Here is a 24,609-nt window from a genome sequence, read left to right as displayed (position 1 = left end):
GATAATTCAGCTCTGACCTCTGGGTATTGGGGTTGTTTTTGTGGAGTAACCCTGTGGTGACTGTAGCCCCTGGGTGAGTGGCACAGGTCTGCTCTGGCCATGTGCTGAGCTGGCCAGGCTGCACTCAAACCCAGCACTGAGCCCTGCCTGGGTGTTTGGCTCTGCAGAAGGCTCAGAGCTGCTGTAGCCTCAGCTCCATGGCATCCCTCTGGCTGCAGGTTCAGGCTCAGCAGCCTCATGCCTGTCATCAAGTCCTGAGAGGATTGCCTGTTTCATTCCCAAATTCATGCATAATTTACTTTTTTTATTTTTTTTTTTTAAATAATCTCCTGTGCTAAGCCCCTGCTGTGTCAGAAACCATCTCATCTCCGTGAGTGAAGTGTGAGGTGCTGATGCTGTGCCAACCTAATGACTACCTTGACTGTGCTCCCTGTCCTCTGCAATCACCCTAAACAGAGGGTTCTTGGCTGGCTGTTCTCCTGCCAGCAGACATCACTGGTGTGGAAATAAACGTGCCAGGAGAAGGAAAAAAACACCCTGCAGCGGAGAAATCCAAGTGGGATTGAGCTCTTTGCTGAGGACAGGGCAAGTTCAGTGATACCAGCCTGGCAGATGTTGGGTAGTTACAGCCACAGGATGCAGATAACTCCATCAGAAAGGTTATAGCATATTTGCTCTTGATGTTGCAAGAGCTGATGTTCTTTTGTATTCAGGAAAAAAGAACCATTCCACACCAGGTTTTGCAGCATGTGTGATCCCCTTCTATGAAAATCTGCTGTGTGTAGTGGTGTAAGAGCAGTGAATTGATGGATGGTGGGTCCCTGGGGAGGGTACACATCTTGTTTTTTCTTCCCTTGCTTCATTTCATTCTTTTCCAGATGAATGTTTGTGGTTGGTGGAAAATTTTCACCTTCTTTTCATCCTCCACCCTTCATCGCCGCTGTCCCAGAAGAGCTCGTTTGTAATTGCTCTGTTATTGCTTCATTAATTATCTTCACAGTTTCACACTGAATATGAAGGGCCTGATCCTCCTCTCATAACCCACACCTTTCACATGCCTGCCTTCCATGGATATCAGAATTGTTGGGGAAAAAAAAAAAAAAAAAGACTGGGTCAAGCAGAAACAGATCCTGGTCTCCTTCCCTATTTATTCATATGCACAGTATGATGTGAAGGTCAGCTGAATGGACACACCAACCAACAGGAAAGTTCTTGCCATGAAATTTTGGTGGGAGTACTGGCTGAATTAATTTTTTGATGTCTCACTTTCTCTCTTTCAGAACATGGAAAAGGTGCTGGTCCCTTCTGTCACGTTAATTGTAGGCTGTGGAGTATCCTCGCTGACACTTTTGCTGTTGATTATCATTTATGTCTCTGTTTGGAGGTATGGCTTTCATTCTCTTCTTTTTGGGGAAAGTAACTGTCTTCTGACCTACAGGGACCCTGGAATGTTTGCTCTGTGGTTTTGGGTGTCTGGTGCTTGAGGAGGAACTGTTGGGGAATGAGTGGGCCCTGCAGAAAGTCATCCTGGTGGCTTAGCTGGCATTATTCTCTCCTTTCAGTGCCAGAGAAATTAGCAGAGTGAAATTAGTGCCATGCCCTCATGTAGGGACATTGTTCTATTTCCAAAAGCCTCGTGCTGGTTTCCATGCCTTTGTGTACCCCAGGAAACCTTGTCAGAGGCGAGGTGGACACACACAGCCTCTTGGCAGGCAGATGCTGCTGCAAGGGAATTCTTTGGGGGCATCCAGACCTCCGTGGCCTGCCATGAAAACATCTGGCCTGAAGAACTGGCAGAACTTTTCAGGAGCTTAAGGATGTTAAACCTTAAATCACCTAAATAACTCCCCATCCTTTTAGCTATGTTTTGCCTTGGGATCCCTCAGTACCTCCCATTGCTGACAGTTCCTGTACACAGGTGGAACTTAAAATTGTGCCATTTGTGGAGGCTGAAGGGGTTTTGAAGCCAAGCTTTGATGAACAATTGGCCCATGCCCCTGTTTAATACATTCTGGTGACTCTAAGCTGGAGGACACGAGGTGTGCAAGGGATTTTCTCCCTGTATTGCCTTTATCCTTTGAGATCCATGTCTCTCCTGAATCCATGGCAAACACACTGAGACCTTCATGGCTCGAAGCCAAGCAAAGACAAATCAGAACCAGGTGAATGTCTGTGAAATCCAAGTGGAGTGGCTTCAGGGAATACAGCTGGGTATTATTGGTGATCCTTTTGGGAGAAGGGATCAATGTGAGCCTCTTAATTTGTGCAGTTCTTCTTCTCAGTAGGCAAGAAAGGGTAAATTCCATTTAGAGATTGAATTGACATAACTTTTTCCGTGCTTTGATAGAGGAAAGAAACAAGAGAGTAAAAACTGAGCAAAAAAATGCATCTTTTTTTTTTTTTTTTTTTTAATTGATACTGTGACAGTGCATAGTGGCTGGTTAATTTTGGCAGCTGAAGACTGATCATGATAACATTTATCTAGAACTCAGGTTTTTCCGTGCCTGGGGTATCATTGGATGTGCTCAAGTCCTTGTCCTCTCCTGCTTTTCCTCAGGCTGGGCGGCACTGAGCAGCGCCGGTAGGTGACTTGCTGGGGTCACTGGTGTCAGGATCAAGTGGAAAGTTAGGATAGAAGATTAAAGAGCAAGAGTTCGAGCCTCACCCTCTCTTTCCTGTCAGAAACAGGGTCAGGATCTGAAAGCCAAGCTCAGACATGAGGCTGAATCAGTTTGGAGCATGCCGGAGCCATTTGGAATAACATCATGTGTTCTTTTCCAGGACTGTGCTCCCCCCTACCCCTCCAATATTTACTGTTATTGAGGACAGTAAATTGCCTGACCTGTTTCAAATATGTTCTGTTTAATTTCTCATTCCACTCTTTGCCTTATGCCTATGCCCAAAACCATCAGCAGGAATGGGAGGACACGTTTATGGGAGGCTTGAATGGGTATTTCTGAGCTAGCCAAGGATGCACATGCATTTCCAAGTGATCCTGAGACCAGCTATATCTTGGTTAAAGGGCTCTCTATCCTGAGTCCCTCTGTGTAAATATCTGTAAAGCATGATGGGGTGATCTCTAGAATTTCTCTTTGGCGCGCTGAGTTTGTTGCATTTCTTCTCTGTAGATCATGTTTTCATGTTTTCCAAACTTCACAGCATCCCTGTGGCTGAGCCCTGAGCGCTCTGTGTGTCCTTTTTATTTTAGGCATAACTGCTGGACGTGAATGTGCTTTCCTATTAATGGCCTCGGGAACTTTGTATTCAACATTATCTCCTGGCTCCCACTTTGTTTTGCCCCAAATGTTGTGTATTCTGATAGACAGCAGCTGGAGGAGTGCTTAGAAATGGAATCAGCAGTATTATTGTCTCTAAAAATGCAGGAGCAGCATCAAAGCAGTTCTTTTCCACTGTGCTGGAGAGAAACTCCTCCTGTCCTGGCTGCCTGGTCTTGTGTGGAGAGCACTCAGCAGAGCTCAGCTGTTTTTGGGGAGCTTTGGCCGGAAAATTTCCCATTCAGAACTCTGGACAAAGGCATCTGGAGCATGCATCCATAGACCCAGCTTGAGTATGAAACACTCCTGATGAATAAGCTCGCTGAGGCTGACAATCTGGAAGCTTTCCCAGAATTTTGCCCAGCTAGGGTTTGTTTGTATATATGGGAAGCAGAAAGGAAGGCAGGGTGAGAAAGAGGGAGAGGTGAAGAAAAGAGGGCAGAGCAACAGGGAGGTGATCCCAGCTTCGTGTCAGGGAGGAAATGAATTTACCCTCCACTCCCCATTGAAAACCCCCAAATAAAAGCTGCTCCTTGGCGGCACCTACTCAGCCACTGGCATGAATGGCACGAGCTTTTTGAGGAGAGTGATCACTTCAGGCACGGCCAACTTGGCACGGCCCCGTTGGAAACTGGAGGTTGTTTCTGTTTGGCTGCTGTTGGTGGCCTGTTGGTGGCCTCACTCCAGTTCCCAGCAGACAGATGGCTGCAAAAATCCCTGCTGCAGATGGTGCATCTCTGGTCTTATTAGCAGGCTCGACAAGAGGGGTCAGTGACACAGTGGGCCACAGAAGTGGGGTGACCTTGTTCCATCTCGGCACTGACTGTCCTGGGTCACAGCTGGAGGCACAATCTGTGTGTGTGGGCCACGTGTTCCACCTCCCCTGTGGAAAAAGAGGGGGAATTGCAAGGAAAAAAAAATTGAAAACTGGTGTGGAAATGAAAAACTGGGGGGACAAACCCAACCACTCGGGTCAGAACAGGTGAAATGTCACCTCTTTTCCAGCAGCTCCTTGACACAGTGGCATTTCAGGAGTGCCCTGATGTGTTTTCCACCCCTGAACTCATTGTGCTCAGCAGCCTCTGGAGTCAGTGACCTTTCCATAGCACTGGATTGATCCTGCTATTGAGCAGCTCATCCACCAGCCCATCAGCTTGTGGGGCAGGGCAGGGCTCTGTGCCTGGGTGAGTGCTGATCACAGCCCCAGCTCTCCTCCCTCCCCAGCACTGATGGAGTGCCTGTCAATGAGCTCTCCAGGCTGTTAACACTGCCTTTAAACCCAGGAGCTGGGGATGCTGAGGCACTCCTGGCCCTGGTGGGAGGTGGCAGGGATGAGTAAGTGGCTGTGTGAAGAGGGATGTGTGTACTCACGGTGAGAAAGCAGCAGTGACTCAGTGTTTGTGGAGAGGAGAGGAGTCTAATGGGGGCAGAGGAACAGACTGCAGGCTTTTCCCACCTTTTCCATCCCTCTCAGCTGGTGCAGGGCTTCCTGCAGCCTGTGGAGATCCTCTCTGGTGACCAGTGACAGCACCTGAGGAATGGCTGGAGCTGTGTCAGGTTGGTTATCAGGAGACATTTCTTAGTTCAGAGAGTGGTTTAGCACTGAAACAGGCTCCCATGGGAATGGTCACAGCACCAAACATGCCACAGCTCCAGGAGTGTTTGGATAACACTCTCAGGCACAGGATGGGATTTGTTGGGGTGTCCTGTACAGGGCCAGGAGTTGGACTTGCTGATCCTTGTGGGTCCCTTCCAACTCAGGATATTCTATGATTGTAGGACACAGGCTGGAGGAAAAGTTGCCTAAATTAGCAGTTAGTTTTCCCCAGTTTTGTGGCTGACTACAGCATATTTTGATAAATAGACAGAATCCCTGTGTCAGAAGAAGGATAGCTAGGCAGCACCCTGGAGTAGTTCTGTCTTTGCTGCAGATGTGTTTTTGGGCAAAACCCATCAAGTTCTATGGTTTTTCCCCTGTCTGATACAAATTCCTGACTTATTTTGGCCAGAGGGTCAGGAGAGGAATGGTGATTTCTTTCTGTGGAGCATCCTGTGCTGGAGAAGAGGAAGTGGAAGGAAAAAAAGCAAGCATGGCAGGAGGCCTTCTTAGCATTCTGACTGAGCAGAAACTTAACAAGGAAATGTTTGGAATCCAGGTCAGGTTACCAGAGAGGAAGAATTGCCCAGGAATGCAGGGTTGAATTAGAATGGTCAGAGTGAGCTGTGTTTGAAACTGCTCAGGGATGTGAAAGGCATCAAGAATGGGTTCTGGAGGTACATCAGCACCAAAGGATCTCCCAGGAAAGTGTTAGCCTGGTGTTGAATGGGACAAGCAGACTCATGGATAAGGAAGTGGAAAAGGTGAAGGTACCCAGTGCCTTTTTGCAATGTTCTACTGTTCTGTTGGCTCCCAGGCACCCAAATTCCTCCACAGAGTCAGAATCCAGGGAAGAAAACTGAAGAAGAGAGAGATGAGGACTGAGTTGCCTGGATGTTTGCAGATCCATGGGATGCATTGAGGGAGATGTTTGGTGTGACTGTGGAGCCACTCTCTGTCTCCTGGGCAGCATCCTGAGGGCTGGAAGAAAGCAAATGTTGCACCCACCTTTAAAAAGGGCAAGGAGGAGAATCCAGAGAGCAACGGACTGATCAACCTATACAGCCCCTGGGATGATTAAAGAGCAAGTAGCTCTAAAGGTTATTTCCAGGCAAAATGATGGGCAAGGAAGTGATTGGGAATAGACAGTGAGGATTTGTGGAGAACAGGCTGTGCCTGGCTGCCCTGTTTTCCCTTTGGGATGAAATAACTGCTTAAATGGGCAGTGGGGAGAAGCAGCTGGTGTGGATTTTGACATTACCAAGGCCATTATTAACACAGTCACCAAAAGCACTTTTGTATCCAGGTCATGGAATTATGCACTGGATTGCTGGCTTTATATCTGGATGGAATTCCTGCAGGATTTGAGGGTAGTGGGCAAAGGTTTGAAGCCTAATCAAGAGCTGGTCACCTCTGGCCAGGGTTGTAGAGTGGTAAACATTGTTTAATGTCTTCTTTAACAACCTGGGCAATGTTTGACATTCCTGAGGCCAGGAAAAGGTGCCCAGTATTGGATCCCCCCCCCCCCAGTTCCAGAGATTCCAGCACATTGCAGCAAGTCCAGTTGATGCTAAGGGGGCAGCAGAATGTCAAAGGAGGCAAAGGGAACAAACCTGGAGAAGAGGAGGCTGTTAAAAAAGCCAAACAACTCTAGAGGTAGGCAGGGAAAGGTCTAGAGGCACCAGCTGCAGCAGGAAAAGACCCAGCTGGATATAAAGCAAAATAATCCTTCACCACAAGAGCAGTTAAGCTAAGCAGTTTAGTGCTGTAATAAGTCAGCCAAGAGAAGTGGTAGCATTTCTGTTCCTGGTGATTTTCAAATCTCAATCAGACAAGACCCTGAGAAACCTGATCTGACTTGGAAATCAGTCCTTTTTTTGGGTATGGCATTGGATTGGGAACTTGAGAGTTTTTGTTTTTTTTTTCCCCAATCTAAATTATTCTGATTCTGTTCATTGCCAATCCCCATCTTGTTCTTTGGAGGTTCAGGGATCTGGAGAACAAGATAAATTCTCAGGGTGTGAAGAGAAGCAGGGAAAAAGGAGAGTTGGTTTAAGTGGGCTTAAGAGGAAAAAGTCTTAAGACAGCTGGATTATCTCCCCTTATATTAAAATACAGATTTATGGTTAACTCATTTCTTACCTTTTTCTGACCAGTGGAAGCTTGAGAAGTTCATGCTCATAGCAGTGGGATCACAGAGTTGCTACACAGATTTATTACGTCTCCTTCCCACCAGAGCTCAAATCTCCTTTCCTACCCAGTAGAAACTACTGACTGGAAATTTGATGTTTTACTTCACACAATCAAAGCATGAAAAGATTGAGGTCTCAGTACTCTCCAGTCACAAATGGAGCAGGGTCCAGGTGATGCCCAGCATTGTTTGGAGCCCAGTGAAATCAGGAAATTTGGGTTCAGCTTGGCTGTGGAAGGAACCAGAAGCTCATCTTGCAGCCTGTCAACCAGTTTCATACTGAGCTGGGATTTTACATTTTGCAGCCTGTTCTGGGGCTGGGAGAGTTTAAGGAGGAACTTGCCATAAACCAGACTTCCAACAGATTAAGTAGGAGTTCAAGCTTTTTTTTTTTTTGTTTTGTTTTTTTTGTTTTTTTTGTTTTTTTTTGGTTTTTGGGGTTTTTTTGCATCCAGGAAAGCGTGTCTTCACCCTTCATGTTTGTCTGAAGGTACAGCTCAAGGGGAAGCTGAAAAATCAGAGTTTTACAGCCTCCCTTAGGTTTAAAGCACAGATTTACCCTTGGCAGAGCACACATGTACTGTAAACCTGCCCTGCCCTCCTCATCAGAACCTCCAAACTCTGCAGCCAAGGCACGACCAACTCACTTTTGCTAAAATTAATTAATGAAATTAAATTCCCAACATAAATAGTTGATGTGCTGGAATATAGGAAATAATCCTGCATTAGCCTCCAGGGATGAGCTGGTTGATTAATACATCTGTTTCTAATTTATATAAGCATCAGCATCCCCTCTTCACTCATCTGGCATTCAGACAGGGCACTTGCAGCATCTCTGAGATAATTCACGTGTGTGGACTTTGGTGTGGTCAGATCTTGAGTCAGTCCTGGAGGATTTGCACCTTTGCAGTTCCCTTTTCATTTTATTGGATACATAAAAGTGCCTTCAAAGAAATTCCCCTCTGTAGCCAGTGGTTTGAATTAATTGTGGTGCACTTACCTCAGCAGCCAGCCTGGTGCTGTGCTGCAAATCAGAAATGACAAATAGCTGGCTCCTGCAAGGTGCTGAAGGCAACAGCTCCCTAACTGCTGTCCCTGATGTCCCCAACCCACAGCTGCAGTTACGTATTTGGCCTAGTTTGGAGAAGTAGTAAAAAAAAAAAAAAATTAAAAAATAAAAATAATAATAAAAAAAGCCAGAAATGCTTCTCAATGCTTCTCACCCCAGGAGGGGTTGTTAGGCTGAAGGAAGGGGAATGCTGAATCACACACACACTTTGTTGTCAAGGTGCATGTGTTTGTAATCTGCTTCCATTGCCAGCATGCCTGTGGCTCTTGGTTGGGAATCTTTTCCGTGTGTTGCCTGTCTGTTTTCTTTCAAGCTCCTTTTCAAGCCCCTGTTTCAAGTAGGCAGAGCTGAAGAAGATTTGCAGCACTCTACTGTTTTAGGAGGGGCTCAGACTAGGCTGGCCCCTCTTTTGTTGGCTCCTAACTCCAGCATTGATGGGGGATGATGGAGACATCTTCTCCCCCTTCCTTCCCCCGCCTCGTTCTTGCCTGGCTAGCACATAAAACCTGCAGGAAATTGGCAATTCTGTAGAGCCTGGCCTGGATTGCTGCTTTTCAGAGGCCACCCAGGGCAGGCTGTGACAGGGTGGGTGTCCCTCCCCTCTTCTCTCACTGCAGGTACATCCGCTCGGAGCGCTCCGTCATCCTCATCAACTTCTGCCTCTCCATCATCTCCTCCAACGCTCTCATCCTGATTGGGCAGACCCAGACCCGCAATAAGGTAAGGGATCCACTGGGCCTTTGCTTGTTTGTTTGCTTTCCCCCTGATTTAGCACTGAAATGATCCATTCAGGCAGCACTTCCTCATTTTTCCTCCATCTGTTAATTAGCGACATGTCAAAGACGCGGCTAAATGGCAGATTTCAATTTTCTCTCTCGCTCTCTCTTTGATAATTTGTCAGCATCCTCAGGGCTTTGATTAAAACCAATGTGATATTTTTGAATATCTGCCTAGAGTAGCTGGCACATGGCACGGTGAAGAAGCGTGGTGATTTGCAAGGCTTTAACCATTTTATTTTCAAAAAAAAAAATTACAAAGACAGATTGAGAAAAGGCTTTAAAAAAACCCCCCAAACAAACAACCTCTCAGCTTTACATTTATTTCTCCAGCAGTTTTTGTACTCTGAGCTGGAAGTACTTAGCAGATGTTAATGAACACAGGCACAAAACTGCCCAGCCTTTTTTGGGGATGCATTGCCAGATGCACTGTGAGCACTGCAGGGCCATGAGGGACTCAGAGCAGATCCCAGAGCAGTTCCAGCAATCCAGGCAAGACCCAGCGTGGTTTTCCAAGCCATGAGCACTGGTTGCTCTCTTCCCACAGACCCAGCTGGAGAGGCATGTGTTGCCTCCATGACTTTTTTCCAGCTTGAGCATTTTCAGGTTCCCTATTGATGTCTGGCATGACAAATTACTGCTCACCATCAGTATTTTTCTCTTGCAAATTTTCCCCTCTTCCCAAATGCTCCAACCATCATAACTCTGTTGAGCCAAAAAGCGTGAGGCAAGATGCCTCCTCCACTCTTTCTGCTGCCAAAGTCACAATCAGAAGTCAAAAATTAGTTATTGCTTAACAGGAACCAGTGACCAGCTGGGTTTTTTGAGCCCCTGCTTTGGCAGCACGAGCATGGTGTCACTGTTGGAAGTATATCACAAAGAAATTCTTCCCCATGAGGGAGGGTGGTGAGACACTAGAACAGGTTTCCCAGAGAAATTGTGGATGCCCCAACACTGGAAGTGTTCAAGGCAAGGTTGGACAGAGCTTTGAGCAAAGAGAAAATCTTCCTGCCCATGGCAGGGAGTTGGAATGAGATGATCTTTAAGGTCCCTCCCGAAACTCAACCCATTCTATGATGTTATGACTCCTGCAGAGAAGCTGAAGGATTTTGTCAATCAGGGACTCATTTCTATGGAAAGCCCTTTGGGTTGGGGTTAGGCTGTTTTAGGAGAAGCTTTCCAGCTGCTGGAGCCCTGTGTGTGTAGAGAAGTGTGGAAACAAGCAGACAACCCTTCTGCTGCAAGGTGCCCTTCAAAAACTCCCTTCCCAAAGCAGAGCTGTCTTCATTGCCAGCATGGTTGGCAAGAGGTGGAGAGAGGGTGACCCAAGCTCCTGCTTTCCTTGGTTGTGTTTTCTGCCACACCAAACATTCTGGAAGCTTCTTTCCATGGAATGAAACACTGAGGGATGCTCAGCAGGACAAACCACCTCCTCTTTGGTGGTGGTTCTTCACCTCAGGATGAGTTCCTCCTCTCCCACCCATAACACCCATAACAGCAGAGCCCAGTTATGAACCCAGGTTCTCCCTGGTGGTTGTTTTGTGACTCTGGGAGTTCATGTGGGAGCTGTTGGTGGGGATTTGAAGCTCCCAGCAGCAATGGCAGGAGGCAGATTAGCTCTTTGCACATCCATATGCATGAAACCCCAGAAATAGAAAGGTTATTCTTGGATTTCCTCTCAGCCATCTAGTAAACAGTCTCTGGCAGGCAACAGAGAAAGAAAACCATACAGAGGAGAGACGAAGGAGGGTAAATTAAGATTTTATTCACATTCAATTATCAATAATAGAGCGCCCTGAAATTGGTGATTTATTTCAAATTGCGGCTTCTCCGGGAGGTTTCTGCCGTGTCGGCTTCCCTGGAAATGTCAAATTCTCCCTGGATTTCCATCCATGTAAGCTCAAAGGCGAGATTCCACGCCTGGATTTGCTAAGCTTTTTGAAGATGAAAGGCCTGGAAAAAGGCTAAAAAAAATTACAGTCAGCAATCCAGGGATACAAAGGGAAGGGATGCTGCAGGAAGTGGCCGTGTCTCCAAGGCTTGTGCTGGAAGGGAACAGATTTCTTCTCTTAAATGAAAACAAGATCTAATGGCCTTGACAGATTGACAAGCTCTGCTGTATCTTGGGACATCATATCCCTGTGCTTAGCCCTTCATGGGGATATTTGGTTTTCCCCACAAGGAAGGGAAAACCTGCAGCAGAGGTTGCAGAAGCAAATATTTGCTTGTCTGTCAGTTGGCCAAGTTCATTTGAGGTGATGAGTTCATCCTGGTCCTGCTGAGATGTGCATATTTCTCTTGTCTTCCCCTCCTCCCTTCTTCCCTTTCTATCAAAGCTACTCATTTGAGAAAAAAAGAAACCAACAAACAACCCCAAACGTATCTCCATGGTGTAAAATGGTAAAGCAAAGCTTTTGTTTCCCTTTTGCAAGGGTTGGTTTGAAACAAAATCAAGAAGGCAATGTGAACAGTGTTGCACTTGGTATGAAAAAGAAAAGGTTTTAAAATAACAATCTCTTAAAATCCATTCCAGAAAGCATCCTCTGTTTGTAGCTGTTTCATATAGTTTGTAAGCTGATGAATAGGAAACACCTTTTTTTTTTAAGATTCTTGTAAAATGTGAAAATTACTGGGCATTATCATATTGAGCTGTGTTATTTGTACTAAACTGTCATCCCAAATCCACTTTTAAGCAGAGTATGGAGGGATTTGGTGTCAAATGCAAATCTGGAACAAAAAAGACAGTTCCTATCTCAGAGAACACATGGTCTTGCTTTATTCACAGCCTCTGATAACGTCGGGTGGTGCCAGTGGATGAATCGAGAGCAATCCGATAAAATCATGATAAAAGCCACTCTGTGCATGAGAGCTCTGGCTTGAAAGGTGCTGCTGGTTGAAAAAAGAGACAAAAAGAGAAAGGTTCATTGACCGTAAAGCCAAGTCCATATTTCCCCATATAACTCAAAGCAAAGAAATTCTTGATTATAAACCTCCCCCTTTCCCAAATGCCTGAAGCCTTATTTTTATTTTATTTTTTTTTTCATCCAGAGTCACTTTTAAAATGTATTTGCTCTCCCTTCTCCTCGGGAGCCACTGGAGTTTCTTCCCATCACTTTCTTTTTGAGTAAATTGATTCACAGTTTTCAGCTCACAGATGGGGGGAAAACTGGCTGAGTGAAACAGAGCGGCACCAATTTGCACCAGTGAAAGATTTGGCCTTGCTGAGTTAAAACAAAGACGAGCTTGTCAGCTTTCCAGTCCATCTCCCTGGCACTCTGGGATTGTTCTTCATAATGCATTTGCCAGTTCTTTCCCCAGTTTAATTTTAAATGGCTTAAGCTGCCTGCATTTCCCTTGTGAGATTTCCCCACCGAGTAGTAGAGCTCACCATTATGAAATTCTTTCTAATCTAGGGGGTTTTTCTTTGGGGTTTTTTTTTTTGTTGTTCTATTTTTTTTTTCCTCCTGTCTGCTGGTAGTTATGTGCTCTTGGACTACTGTGCCCTCATGTTTGCAGTCCTTTCCCAGTGCCTGGCAGCCATGGTTTCACCCTGCTCTCACAGCTTAACTCTTTCACTCAGCCCTGTTTTTCTGGCAGGGGCACCATCCAAATTGCCTTCCTCAGATTTCATTTCCATAGCTGGGCTGCCAGGGACGTGGTGCTTTGCAAACCTTTTGAGCTGAGATTAGTGCACTGTTAACTAACCACTCCACCCCCTTGCCTTGCAAGGATCATGGCAATAATTGGGATGTTTTGTAAATTAAATAGATCCTGCTGAAGCCAAGAAAGCACCGGGATGGGATGTGTGCTCAGACTTCTAGTAGAAGGTGTCCCTGCCTGTTTTGGGGGAGCTGTAATTAAATGATATTTAACGTCCCTCCCCACTCAAACAATTCCATAATTCCACAATTCTCCTAAAGTGTTCACCATTGCCTTATCCTGAAGCTCTTAAGAGCAGCTTATTGCCACTTAAAGCTTTGCTAGGTCAAAAGCTTTGCTACCTTTGCCCCCTCTTAGAATTATTTCCATGTCCTGATCTCCGCGACTTTTCCTTCCAGGTTTGGCAGCGTCTCCCCTCTCTGCTCCCTGCCGCTCCTCTCACGTGTCCTTTCCTCCTCTCACGTGTCCTTTCCTCCTCTCTGCAGGTGATCTGCACGCTGGTGGCAGCTTTCTTGCACTTCTTCTTCCTCTCCTCTTTCTGCTGGGTGCTGACCGAGGCCTGGCAGTCCTACATGGCCGTGACGGGTCGCTTACGGAACCGCATCATCCGCAAGCGCTTCTTGTGCCTCGGATGGGGTGAGGATCCCAGGAAGGGCTGCTGCTCCTCAGGAGCATGCTTGGAGCCCTTGCAGGGCCTTCAGGAAAGGCTGGAATGCTTTGAGATAAGTTGGACCTCCTGCCCAGCACGCCTGAAAACAGAGGAGTCGAGTCTGGGTTTCGGAGGGTGCTCCAGGGGTTAGGTCTGTTTCTTGGTTTCTGCTTTTTTCACTCTGTTTCTCCCTCTGTGCTGGATGTGTTCTGTTGGTAGATGATACCAGCAAGGGGAATCCTGGCCTGGATCAGCAGATCCAGGATTGTCCCTCTGTGCTGGGCACTGCTGAGGCCACACCTTGAATTGTGGGGTCAGTTTTGGGCTCCTCTCTACAGAAAGGACATTGAGGTGCTGGAAAATATCCAGAGAAGGGAATGGAGCTGGGGAAGGGTCTGGAGCACCAGGAGTGTTTGAGGGAGCTGGAGAGGCTCAGCCTGAAGAAAAGGAGCATCATAAGGGACCTGGCTCTCCACAGCTCCCTGACAGGAGGGTGCAACCAGGGGCTCTGCTTCTAGGTAAAAGAACAAGAGGAAACAGCTCCAGTTGCACCAGGGGAGGTTTGGATGGGATATTAGGGAAGATCTCATCACTGAAAAGAAGGCCAAGCATTGGAACAGGCTGCCCAGGGAAGTGGTGGAATCACCATCCCTGGGAGAGCTCAAAAACCCATGAAGAAGTGGCATTTAGGGCCATGGTTTAGTGATGGACCTGGTTGGACTCAATGATCCCCGAGGTCTTTTCAGCCTCAATGATTTTATGGTTCTAAGACTCTGCAGAGCAACCTGGAGTGGAGCAAACTCTGAAATCCTGTCTCCATGGCAGCAGTGCCTTTCAGAGACAAATAAACTGTGAGACTGCTGCAGATGCTTGTAACTAATTTTTCTCCCTCTGCTTCTGCCGTATGTTTAATTTATTAGCCTTAAATGATGCATTCTGTAGTAGAAAACAAATACAAACCCATCAACCTGGGCTTTCAAAGTGATAACAAGGGTGTGTGTGAGAGGAGCAGTGGCACAAAAAGTTGCTGAGGAGTGAGGAGGCAAAGGAAAGGACAGAGTGTGGCTGAGCTCTATTAACGTCTCATTTTACAACTGAAGTCTCACAATTCACCCCAGGCAAGAGATTTCTGGTGCTTACCAAGCACCCTGATGTGATTTATTCTGGCACATCAAGAGCCATCCTCGTTGCACCACCTTCATCCCTTTAAGTTTTCCCTCCTAAGCTTTTGCTTACAACAGAGAATAAATTGTGTTATTAAAATTCAGGGTTTGCATGTTAGCAGGAGCAGAACCACAATACCTGCAGAGCACAGGCTGCAGGAGCCTGGGTGTGCTCAGGCATGTTTATACCTCCTTGGTGACTCCAGCAACATCAGGGATATCAAATGTAACAGACTAATAGCTTTCCTAGGTAATAAAAAGGGATTTTTTTTTCCCCCTCCTAATTTGTAAAAGCTGGGACAGATGGGCGTGTTAGCCAAGGGAATTTTTGGATGAGCAGCATTCACATTTGTAGTCTGTACAGATTTAAAAAAAAAAAAAAATCCCCCTACATATGTAGAAGCATAATTTGCACTGCTAGTAAAATGTAGTCAGCTCTGAGCTAGGATGCACTGCTGATAAATGATGCATAATAACCATTTGGAGTAGGTTAGGACAAGGAATGAAGAACACTCTCGCCTATTAAGGCAGCAAGGGAATTTTGGATATTTAGCATCCTGCTAGACTTCAGCTGTAGAGCTGGGATTAATGGCACTTGTAAGAGGAAAGAAGCTGAAAATATGTTTTAAAGAGCATAATCTGAAATAATTAGCACAATTCACTTTGTCATGGGCTGATTCTCCCCCCTCTCCCCTCTTTGCACATTTGCATTTCTCCAAGCCATCGTTGGAGATGTCTTTGCCAAGTTCTCAGCTGCTCTCAGCTGTAGCTCATTGAAGCTGCAGAGAATTTCAGCAGTAGGGAGGATTATTTTTTATTTCTTTGGTCTCCTCTTGGATGTGAAACTTTGCAATATGATTTTAAAATTATTAGTAGTAATAATTATTATTATTATTATTAATGATTCTTGTCCGTGCTTGGACAATGCTCTCAAGTTCATGATGTGACTTTTTGGGTGATCCTGTGCAGGGTCAGGAACTGGACTTGATCCTTGTGGATCCTTTCAATTCAGGATATTCTCTGATTTAGAGCAGACAGATAAATTGTTCCCTGGGAGCAACTCAGTCATCATATTTAGCCCCAATAAAGAAGAAATATTTTTTGTCAGGATTTTTATGACCCTGTTATAGTTTCCACAGCTGGATTTTTAATGCTGCCATAGCTCAGCCTCTGAGTGGATCTTCAGCTGTTTATAACAAGAATGGCTCTTGGGAATTATTAGCAAACATCTTCTCTAGTGGAACATGATTAACACATGGCCTGATTCTCCTGTGACCTGGAAGTACAAAACTCTTTGAAAGAGGTTTTGAATGATTTACTTGCAATTGTGAGTGTTAAATTCCCTTTGTGCAGAAAGCCCCCAGAGCCTTGCTGGTACTATCTGTACCACACTAGTTATATGGAACAGACCAGTTAGGAGTAAATATCTTGATAATAATAAAAAAAATCAGATTAAAATTGTTTTTTTTTGGTGGGAATTTTTTCAATCTAATCCCATCTAACTTTACTCAGACTGCTGACAGCTCTCCCAGAGCTGTATCTCTCATGATGCTCTTTGGCTTAACTCCTACAACACAGCTACCACCTGTAGTAGCTGCTCCTTGTCCAGACCCATTCCCAGCCCAAAATGAGATTTTTACCCAGCGTTGGAACAAGCCAGACCCTGGAGCTGCCAAGTTCACAGCCCCACGCTGGATTTTTGCATAATTAGCACGTCGGAGAGAAGCGTTTTGCAATGAACAAGTTGCTATTTTTGGCAGAGTCTTTGCCAAATTTCCTCTTTCCCAGGGTCTCTTGCACCAAGCTGTATTCCTGAAAATGTCCTTCCCTGGGTGGTTTCTTCCTGTGGGATGCTGGCACCATAGGGAATGCAGGATTTATCCAGATGAGGTGTGAAGGAGGCTCAGGGAGAGGAGCAAGAGTCAGTGGGGGGAAAAAAGTGAGAAAAAGAGGAATGGAAAGGAAGAAGGAAAGGAAAAAGGAAAGAGAAAAAGGAAAAGGAAAAAAAATATAAAAAAGGGAGAGAAAAGGCAAGGGAAGGGGAAGGAAAGGAGAAGAAAGGAAAAAGGAAAGGAAAGGAAAGGAAAGGAAAGGAAAGGAAAGGAAAGGAAAGGAAAGGAAAGGAAAGGAAAGGAAAGGAAAGGAAAGGAAAGGAAAGGAAAGGAAGGAAAGGAAAGGAAAGGAAAGGAAAGGAAAGGAAAGGAAAGGAAAGGAAAGGAAAGGAAAGGAAAGGAAAGGAAAGGAAAGGAAAGGAAAGGAAAGGAAAGGAAAGGAAAGGAAAGGAAAGGAAAGGAAAGGAAAGGAAAGGAAAGGAAAGGAAAGGAAATTAATATTAAAAACGACATTTTTTAAACCCACTGCCTGTTGGATTTGGACTGATGAAATGTGAGCTGTGCTGGGAAATCTCCCATGGGAAGAGAAGCCCTTCCCTGCAGGATAACCCTCAGTTGCTCCACATTCCAGCCAGCTTGGCCCTGTGGCTCCCAGCTGCTGCAGAGCCTCAGTATTAATCAACCCAGGGATGATGTGTGCTGCTGAGGGCCCCCTTCCCAGGGGAATGGTGTTTGGAAGCTGAGCCTGCACATCCCTGGGATCTCCTGCAGTCACCTGCCATGACCTCTGCAGCTCTGCAGCTCCCAGCTGGCTACTGATCCTGCTGATTCCTAATGGGATTTTCCCATCTTTAGTGTTGAGACAGCTTAATTCCTCCTGCCACAAGGAGGAGGGCTGTAAAAAGCCACAGGGAGACCTCCAGAGCTGAAGAACCCAATGCTGTGAGCTGATCTCCAGACATTTCTTTAGGGAAAGGGGAGAGCTGAACTTTGAACTTTCATAGATCCTGAAACTCTTTCTCATTGTTGTTCAGAGGATCTTGAAGGACCTGTTTGGGATAGGGAAACTTAGTTTTAGTTTCATTTTCTGTGTCATTTGGGGCAGATTTGAACCTGGGTTGCTCATCCTACACTGAGTGCAAACTGTTTGGATTCTTGGAGTTGGGTTGTGGCTGAATAGTCCAACTTCAGAGACACTATGAAGTACCTAGGAATAAAATAAATCAATTTTATGCATCTGAATCTACTGGAAGACCCTCCCCCCAAAACTGCTGAGACCACAACAGGGCAGGAACTGATTACAGGTCATGAAATTTATTTAAATAACAGAGATAATTAAAGTTCTTGCTTCTAGTTTTGAGGGTCCTGAGCTCAGTCTGTGCCACAGAGCCAGGCTGAAATGGATGCTGCTGGAATAACACTGGGAAAAATGGGGAATATGGAGTGGGAGAAATGCTGCACATGTGATGAAATGACCAATTTCCTCCTGTTTCATTTCCTTAGGGCTGCCTGCCTTGGTGGTTGCCATTTCTGTGGGATTTACTAAAGCCAAGGGATATGGCACCGTGAACTAGTGAGTAAAGTGTTCCTTTTCTCCCTTGTTTTATCCTCCATCCTTTTTGTCAAAACCCAGTCACTGACCCACAGGAGGCAGGCTGGGAGCTCAATTTCCATGTGCAGGACAATTCCTGCATCCCAGCCTCCTCAATCCATCACCTGACCAAGCTGGATCTTGTGTTCCTTTAAAAACAAGTTCCTAGGGACTAATTAGATTTAACTGTTGCATTTGTGGCATCACTTTGATCTAAATACCTTTTTCTTAGAGCTTTTTAATGTATTTTTAAAGGGGGAAAGTGTGGAATATTTAAAGTTTAGGATGTTTAAAAATTAATCCAGCATTTTTTTAAATGTTTTTGTGCTTGATTGGCCCCATGTTTTCAAAATAGCTCAGCAGCAGAATGAGCCTGACTTGTGCAAACCAAGGTTTTTGACAGCAGCCTGTGTTTGCCTGTTTTCCAAATTCCACAGGTTTTGTCTTTAGGAAGCTTTAATATGCTCATAATGGGGGAAGGAAAACAGAAAAGAAATAATGGAAGAGGTCAAAAATGCATTAAGGCAAGGCTGGGTTAACTCAGAGTTGAGCATTAGTACGACTTAAAATGAAAAAGGATAAAAAAAAGAAAATATTTCATCCCTGTGTTGTTAAAAACCTCAGAAATTCCATGCATAGTGACAGTTTGAGGATAATATTTTATGTAGCAATAAGTCAGGCTCTTCCTTACTGCATCCCATCATTTTCCAGAGCCTTCCTGGGCAGGGCTTTGCAGCCCACATGGGTGATGTTTGAGCCTGGAGCTGTTGATGTGGCCAGCAGAGCAGCAGATGAGGCTTCAGTCGTCCCACTGAGGAAATGTCATGTGGAACTCCCTCAATTCCCACCACATCCTGCACACCCACGGCCAAATGGTCCAGGGTTTGCATTTTAATTGCAGGGGAGAATTAAAGCAGCACAGCAGCATTTTCTGTTTGCTTTGCAGCCTGAGTTCCTGTAAGACAGAGGGCTCAGGATTGTGGGTTTCTTGAGTATAAATTCACAGGCAGAATTCCTGAAGTCAGGCTGACACCAGGATGCTTTGGCTGTGCCACCTTCAGTGTGGCCTGGTGCAGAGGGACCCACTGGTTGTTGTGTGACTCAGGAGAGGACAAAACACAGCCTGGTTTGCAGAAACAGCACCAAGATCCCAAATTAATTCCCTTTGGATTTTCTGTGGGTCATCTGCTTCTGGCACTTTGCTCCAGGCACATCCACGAGAACAATTCATGAAGAACAAGCTTCAGGGAGATGGAAGGGAGGTCCTGGGTATTTCTGCTTCTCTTTTTTTTTTTTTTTTTTGTTTCTAAACTGGTGGGAATTGGTGCAACAACCTTTGTGGCTTTGTCAAAAATGTTTAAGAGTTTTTTGGGCAATGTTGACAACACAGAAGTGCCTGGGCAGGGCAGGGAGGAATGTGCAGGAAAGCATTCCCTGTTTTCTGCCCTGCACCACTGTGCCAGCATGTCCCACCCTGCAGACTGCAGCCAGGAGGTGTCAACGTGTGACAAAACCTGCTTTGCTCTCAAGTTGGCACAGGGTGAGGTGGCCAAGAGGCTGGGCTGACTTTCCAGCATTCCCAGGGGTTGCCTGGTCACACCAGCTCTTCTTTTGCTGCCAATGCTCTGACTCCTTGCAGCCCCAAAGATTCTGTCACTCACCAAGGGCTGGATGCCAGGGGGTGGAAGGGGATCCCAGCTCTGCTGTCAGCTTGTGTCACCAAAATTGTGGTGGCTTTCACACCCCAGCAAGTCCAGTTTGATGAGTTTGGTTTCAGTGATCTTTGTGGGTCCTTTTCTGGGATATTCCATGGTCCCTCCTTTTGCCTCCTTCCCACATTTCTCAATGTGGGGTGAAGCTGGTGAGTCTCACCAGAGTCATGAGAAGAACAACAGATCCTCTCAAGCTCAAAAATCCCATCAGACATCCCCAACATTGCCATCCTGTTGTAATTCCACATTTTGGTACCTTCCAGGAACTAAAAGACATCCAGAAAGGCTGGAGAGGGATTTTGACAAGGGCATGTAATGACAGGACAAGGGGAAGTGGCTTTGAGCTGAAGCAGGATAGATTTAGATTGGATATTGGGAAGAAATTCTTCCCTGTGAGGGTGATGAGACCCTGGCACAGGTTTCCCAGAGAAGCTGTGGCTGCCCCATCCCTGGAAATGTCCAAAACCAGCTTGGACAGAGCTTGGAGCAGCCTGGGACAGTGGAAGGTGTCCCTGCCCATGGCAAGGGTGGAACCAGGTGATCTTTAAGGTCCTTTCAGCCCAGTTTTCTCTCCACTGGGACATTTCAAGTGGGCATTGCAGACTGTAAAGATCCAATATTTCCAGCTTGCAGAAGGAAGGAAGAGCTTTAATCACAGCACATCCCTCCATGGAAAGGAGGGGACAAAGGTGACAAGATAAACCACAAGGAACTTTTAAAAACCCACACAAACCACACAGAGCCTTTTAAAGCATCTTCCAACCCTACAGTTTCTGGGTCCCAAGAGCAGTGCATCAGCTCCCTTGGTGGACGTGGATATTAAGTCAAAGCAGGGCTCTGATATTTAGCTGAGCACAGAATTTAACACTCCACAGCAGTTTTTTGTTTTTTTCTCTCTCATCCCACTCACCATGGTAAAAAAACCCCTGACATCCAACCAACAGGACATGGTCATGAGGGCATTTTGGACATCTGCAAGTGTTGAAGGCATTGCAGAATTACTCTTGGTGTTAAAGACTCTAAGGGCAGAGCTGGTGGAAGGGGCAGGGTGTGAAATGTGTGATGTGTCTTGAGGCTGGAGCTGCCAGTCTGGATCTTCAGGATGTGCCAAAGGTGCCCCAGCCACAGTGGAACAAATCCCATCAGGATGTTCAGCCTGGGACCTCAGCAGGATTTCATCCTGTTTGGTCCTGTCTTTTTTAATTGTACATGGGATGAAGCTTTTCTCTAACAATGAAAACAAAAGTGAGCAGCAGGATGGGGTCTGCCTCACCCAGAATTGTCCCATCAAAGGCTTGGCTGTGTCTCCAAGATCTAATGCAGAGAGATCAGAGCCTGTGGTGAGTTTAGGGAGCTTGTAGTATGTTTAATATTTACCATTTAGTTGGCCAGGCTGCACTGAGTCTTAATCTGAGGAGGAAGAGAGAGGTTCAGAATAAAAATTGAATATGTGCTGGAGTATTTGGAGTGTGTCTGTGCTGTTCTGTGTGTGGTGACTCTCAGCAGCCATTCACTCAACCTTTATTACTCAGGACCCTCCAGCAAAGGGATTTTTCCTTTCTCTTGTCTGAACTGCATTTGAAAGGAGATTTTGCTGTTGTTTGGAGCATGCTGGGGCAGGGTAGAAACTGCAATTCCAGTCTCAAAGAAAGTCTGAGGGGCACCAGAGGTCTAAAGGACCTGCACTGATCACCTCCCTAGACTGGGCTGAGTGCCTGGATAATAACTCTGCTTTTAGCTGCTGCTCCAGGGACTGCCCTGGACCTCTAAAGCTTCACAAACAACCTCCTAAAGCTTGAAGTGAATAATTGAGGTTGTGCCACTGGCACTGGGAGCCCTCATCTTCCCCACAAGAGAGCCCATCAGAAGTTTTCTGAGCACAGCCTGCACAAAGCAGATTTCTCAGGGTCCTGGAGTGTGACTGCACCAGGGCTTTTGTGACCCACAGGTATCTCAGCAGCTTCTGGGTTAATCTCTGGATAAACACTGGTAAAAATCAGGCTAGCCCTATAATCTCAATAGCACAAAATGTTTTGTTGGTGCTGCTGATTTTGCACAGGGTTGAGGTGGGAGCTGTTGCTGGCAGGGCTGGACAGGGTGAAAAGGGCTCAGTGGAAGCCAGCCCAGGACCAGGACAAAGCCACCACCTCCACCTGTGCTGGGCCAGAGTCACAGAAAGATCAGATGGTTTGCAAAAAAGAGATCTTTTTGTGCTGAGCACAAGAGCTGCTGTCAGTCTAGGAAACACTGCTTAGGAATTGTTAAACCATTCACTTCCTCCCTTGCAGTGATAATTTTATTTTTAAAAAATCACTGAAGAGATCCCTTGGAAAGTACAAGGAACCTCTTAGCAAAATGCAAATAAAAGCATCTCCACCAGGCTGGGGTTTGCTGTCAGTTCTGCCTCTTGGATATCCCTGGACCCTTCCCTTTCCCTTGCCACAGCAATGCTGTGATGAAATGCTGTGGCAGGGAGGCCAGGCAGCCAGAAGGGATCAGTGCTTGGTGATGTGTGATCTCACCTCCCCAATTCCTGCTGCTCCCAGGGACCCTGCAGGGATCAGAACCCTCTTTGCACCCAGTCCTCAGCACTAATTGCAGTGCAGCACTGTCAGGTTTCTTCATCTGAGCCACCAGTTGGAGCAGACCCTGGGAAAAAACATCTCAAAAATCTGCATGGATAAAAAGGTTTGGATAAGGACTGGGATTTGGGAGCCCCTCCTCTTGAATTTAGGGAGACCTCCAGTCATTTCAGAGCTTCAAAGCTTCATTTTTACTCTCTCCCTTCTCAGCTGATTATTCATTTTATTATTACAGCTGTTCAGACAGTTTGTGACAGAACAACTTGCTATCAGGAAGAAATCAGAATTGATTAAATTAGCACATTACAGGTTTAATTTAGACATAAACAAGATTCAGATCTTGGAGAATAGCAGAATACCCTACTTCTAATTCTCAGTTTGAAATACTTCCCTTTCTTTGGGCTGCCTTTTCAGAAACGTTCCTTGTTTTGGGGTGAAAAAAAAATAGCATTTTTTTGCAGCTGAGATTTAATTAAAAAAAATATGAGGCTGATCAACAAAGCTGAAATGTTTCCAGGAAGACTTTTTTTTTTTTTTTTTTTTTTTTTTTTTTCCCACTGGAAGCATCAGTTTGCTCCTGATGCAGGATGAAAGCATCTTGCTGAGGGCAGGGCAAGTGAATTACTGCAGGGTGAGCTGAGTTTAGAGCTTGGAGAAAGTTCCCTCTCCATTGTGGTTTCCTGCTCTTCTCCTGTGGTGAGTGCATGGTTGTTTCCTGCTGAAACAGGATTACTCCATCCCACATTTTCTCCAGGGTTCTGCCCTATCAAAGCATGCAGACTTTCCCAGGGGCTGCTGACACAGTGTAAATTCTCTCCTGCCCTGGAGCACTTAATTTGTGTGTCCATGCCCTGAATTGTTGGATTCCCCATGTGAAAAATGGGAATTTCAGCTCCAGTGCTGCTGTGGATGTTCATGGCTGTTCACAAAGCCTCAGGTTTTTTTTTTGGTCCAACCATCTGCTTAAAGCAGGGTCACCTGGAGGTGGCTGTGCCCAGGTGGCTTTTGAATGTCCCCAAGGATGGAGATTTCACAAGTGCTCTGCTCATCCTTTGGCAGGGCTCAGGCACCCACAGGGGAAAAAGCATTTCCTTCCTGACTTCACAGTCAAACCTGAAAAACAGAAACACAGAGAATGGTTTGGGTTGGAAGGGACATTCAGGGTCATCTCACTCCAATCTCTACCATTGCAGGGACATCTCCCACTACCCCAGTTTGCTCCAAACCCATCCAGCCTGGCCTTGGACACTGCCAGGGCCTCAACCAAGAGCTTTCAAACAAGAATTTGAGAAGGCACCAGGCAGTTCAGGAGCCTGAATTCCACACCTGGGCATTGCAGAAGGGAGATGTCCTCCTCAGGTTATGTGGTGTGAGGGAGAAGGAGCAAGCTGGTTTCCAAACACACCTCACATTCAGCTCATTCCATAAACAATTCCACCCAGGGAATGCTGTGAATTCCCACCTTGCTGCTGTGCTGTTAAATTTCCCCATGGAGACAATCTCAGAGGGATGGATGAAATGTCTTGCACCCCTGGAAGACTCAGGGGTGAACAAATGAGCAGAGGGAAATTTCCACTCTTTCCACTCTTCCTCCCAGATAAGTAGGGCAAGATCATCATCTTGCCAGCAAAATGCTGCAGCTGCTTCCAGGACCTGGTCTGAAACAGAGCACTCTCCTTAATTTTGCATGAATCCCCCTGTCAAATGTCATCCTGTGGGCAGGTCCCCAGGCAGAGGAGCCTTCATGCAAGTTCAGGAGAAATGGAAAGCAAAACTTGCTTGGTTGAAAGTCTCAGATTTTTTTTTTTTTTTCCTTTTTGCCATGGGATTTCACCTCCCAGGCTGAACTCTGCAGGCAAAGGGAAGAATCCAACATGTGCTTGTTGGGGACATTTGCCAGTGGGTGACTTTCTCTTCTCTCTTCATTTTCCAGCTGCTGGCTGTCATTAGAGGGAGGACTCCTCTATGCCTTCGTGGGACCGGCGGCTGCTGTCGTTTTGGTATTTCAACTTGTCTCAAATATTTTCTATTTTTTTTCCTCCTCTATATCTTATAGCAATTTCTTTCAAGCCAAGAATGCCCCTCTTTATTTCCAGTTGTGTTTTGAAGTGTTTCCTCCTTCAGGAATAACGAGCAAAGCCAACAATTTGGGATGGGGGCACCTCTGTCCTCACTGCAGCTCCCTAAAATCTGATTAATGCTTTGCCTTGGTTTTGCTCTGTCTGGATGGAAGTGCAGGATGATGGTGGAAAATTCTGACATTGACTCATTCAGAAAATGCTGTTCCTGGTGGTTTTCAGAGCAGGCTGTGCTCTCACAGCCAGTTTTTATTTCTGGTCCATCCCAGGCCAGTGCATGTGAGCAGATTTCCTTGCTTGCAGGAGAAATTGAAATCTTCAGATCAGAGCTGAATAGGACCCTAAAAATGTCATGTTTGCTTTGAATTCAAAGGGATGGCAGGGTTAAGGTGGGCATTCCTAAACTCCAGCTCCTGCATGGGGAGTTTGTTCTG

At 45.9% G+C, this 24,609-nt stretch overlaps 1 protein-coding gene across 1 annotated transcript in view; it reads left to right on the top strand.

Moving 5' to 3' along the window:
* Window positions 1-24,609, top strand: part of ADGRB1 (adhesion G protein-coupled receptor B1) — a 202,752-nt gene that overhangs the window by 138,751 nt on the left and 39,392 nt on the right. The window contains 5 exon segments of the mRNA XM_079302799.1: window positions 1,281-1,384; window positions 8,750-8,852; window positions 13,054-13,204; window positions 17,716-17,785; window positions 24,031-24,097. Of these exon segments, the coding sequence (XP_079158925.1) occupies window positions 1,281-1,384; window positions 8,750-8,852; window positions 13,054-13,204; window positions 17,716-17,785; window positions 24,031-24,097 (495 nt within the window).

This window comes from Erithacus rubecula (genome assembly GCF_903797595.1).
Source record: "Erithacus rubecula genome assembly, chromosome: 3".
NCBI lineage: Eukaryota > Metazoa > Chordata > Aves > Passeriformes > Muscicapidae > Erithacus > Erithacus rubecula.
This window is presented reverse-complemented; position numbering and strand designations above follow the sequence as displayed.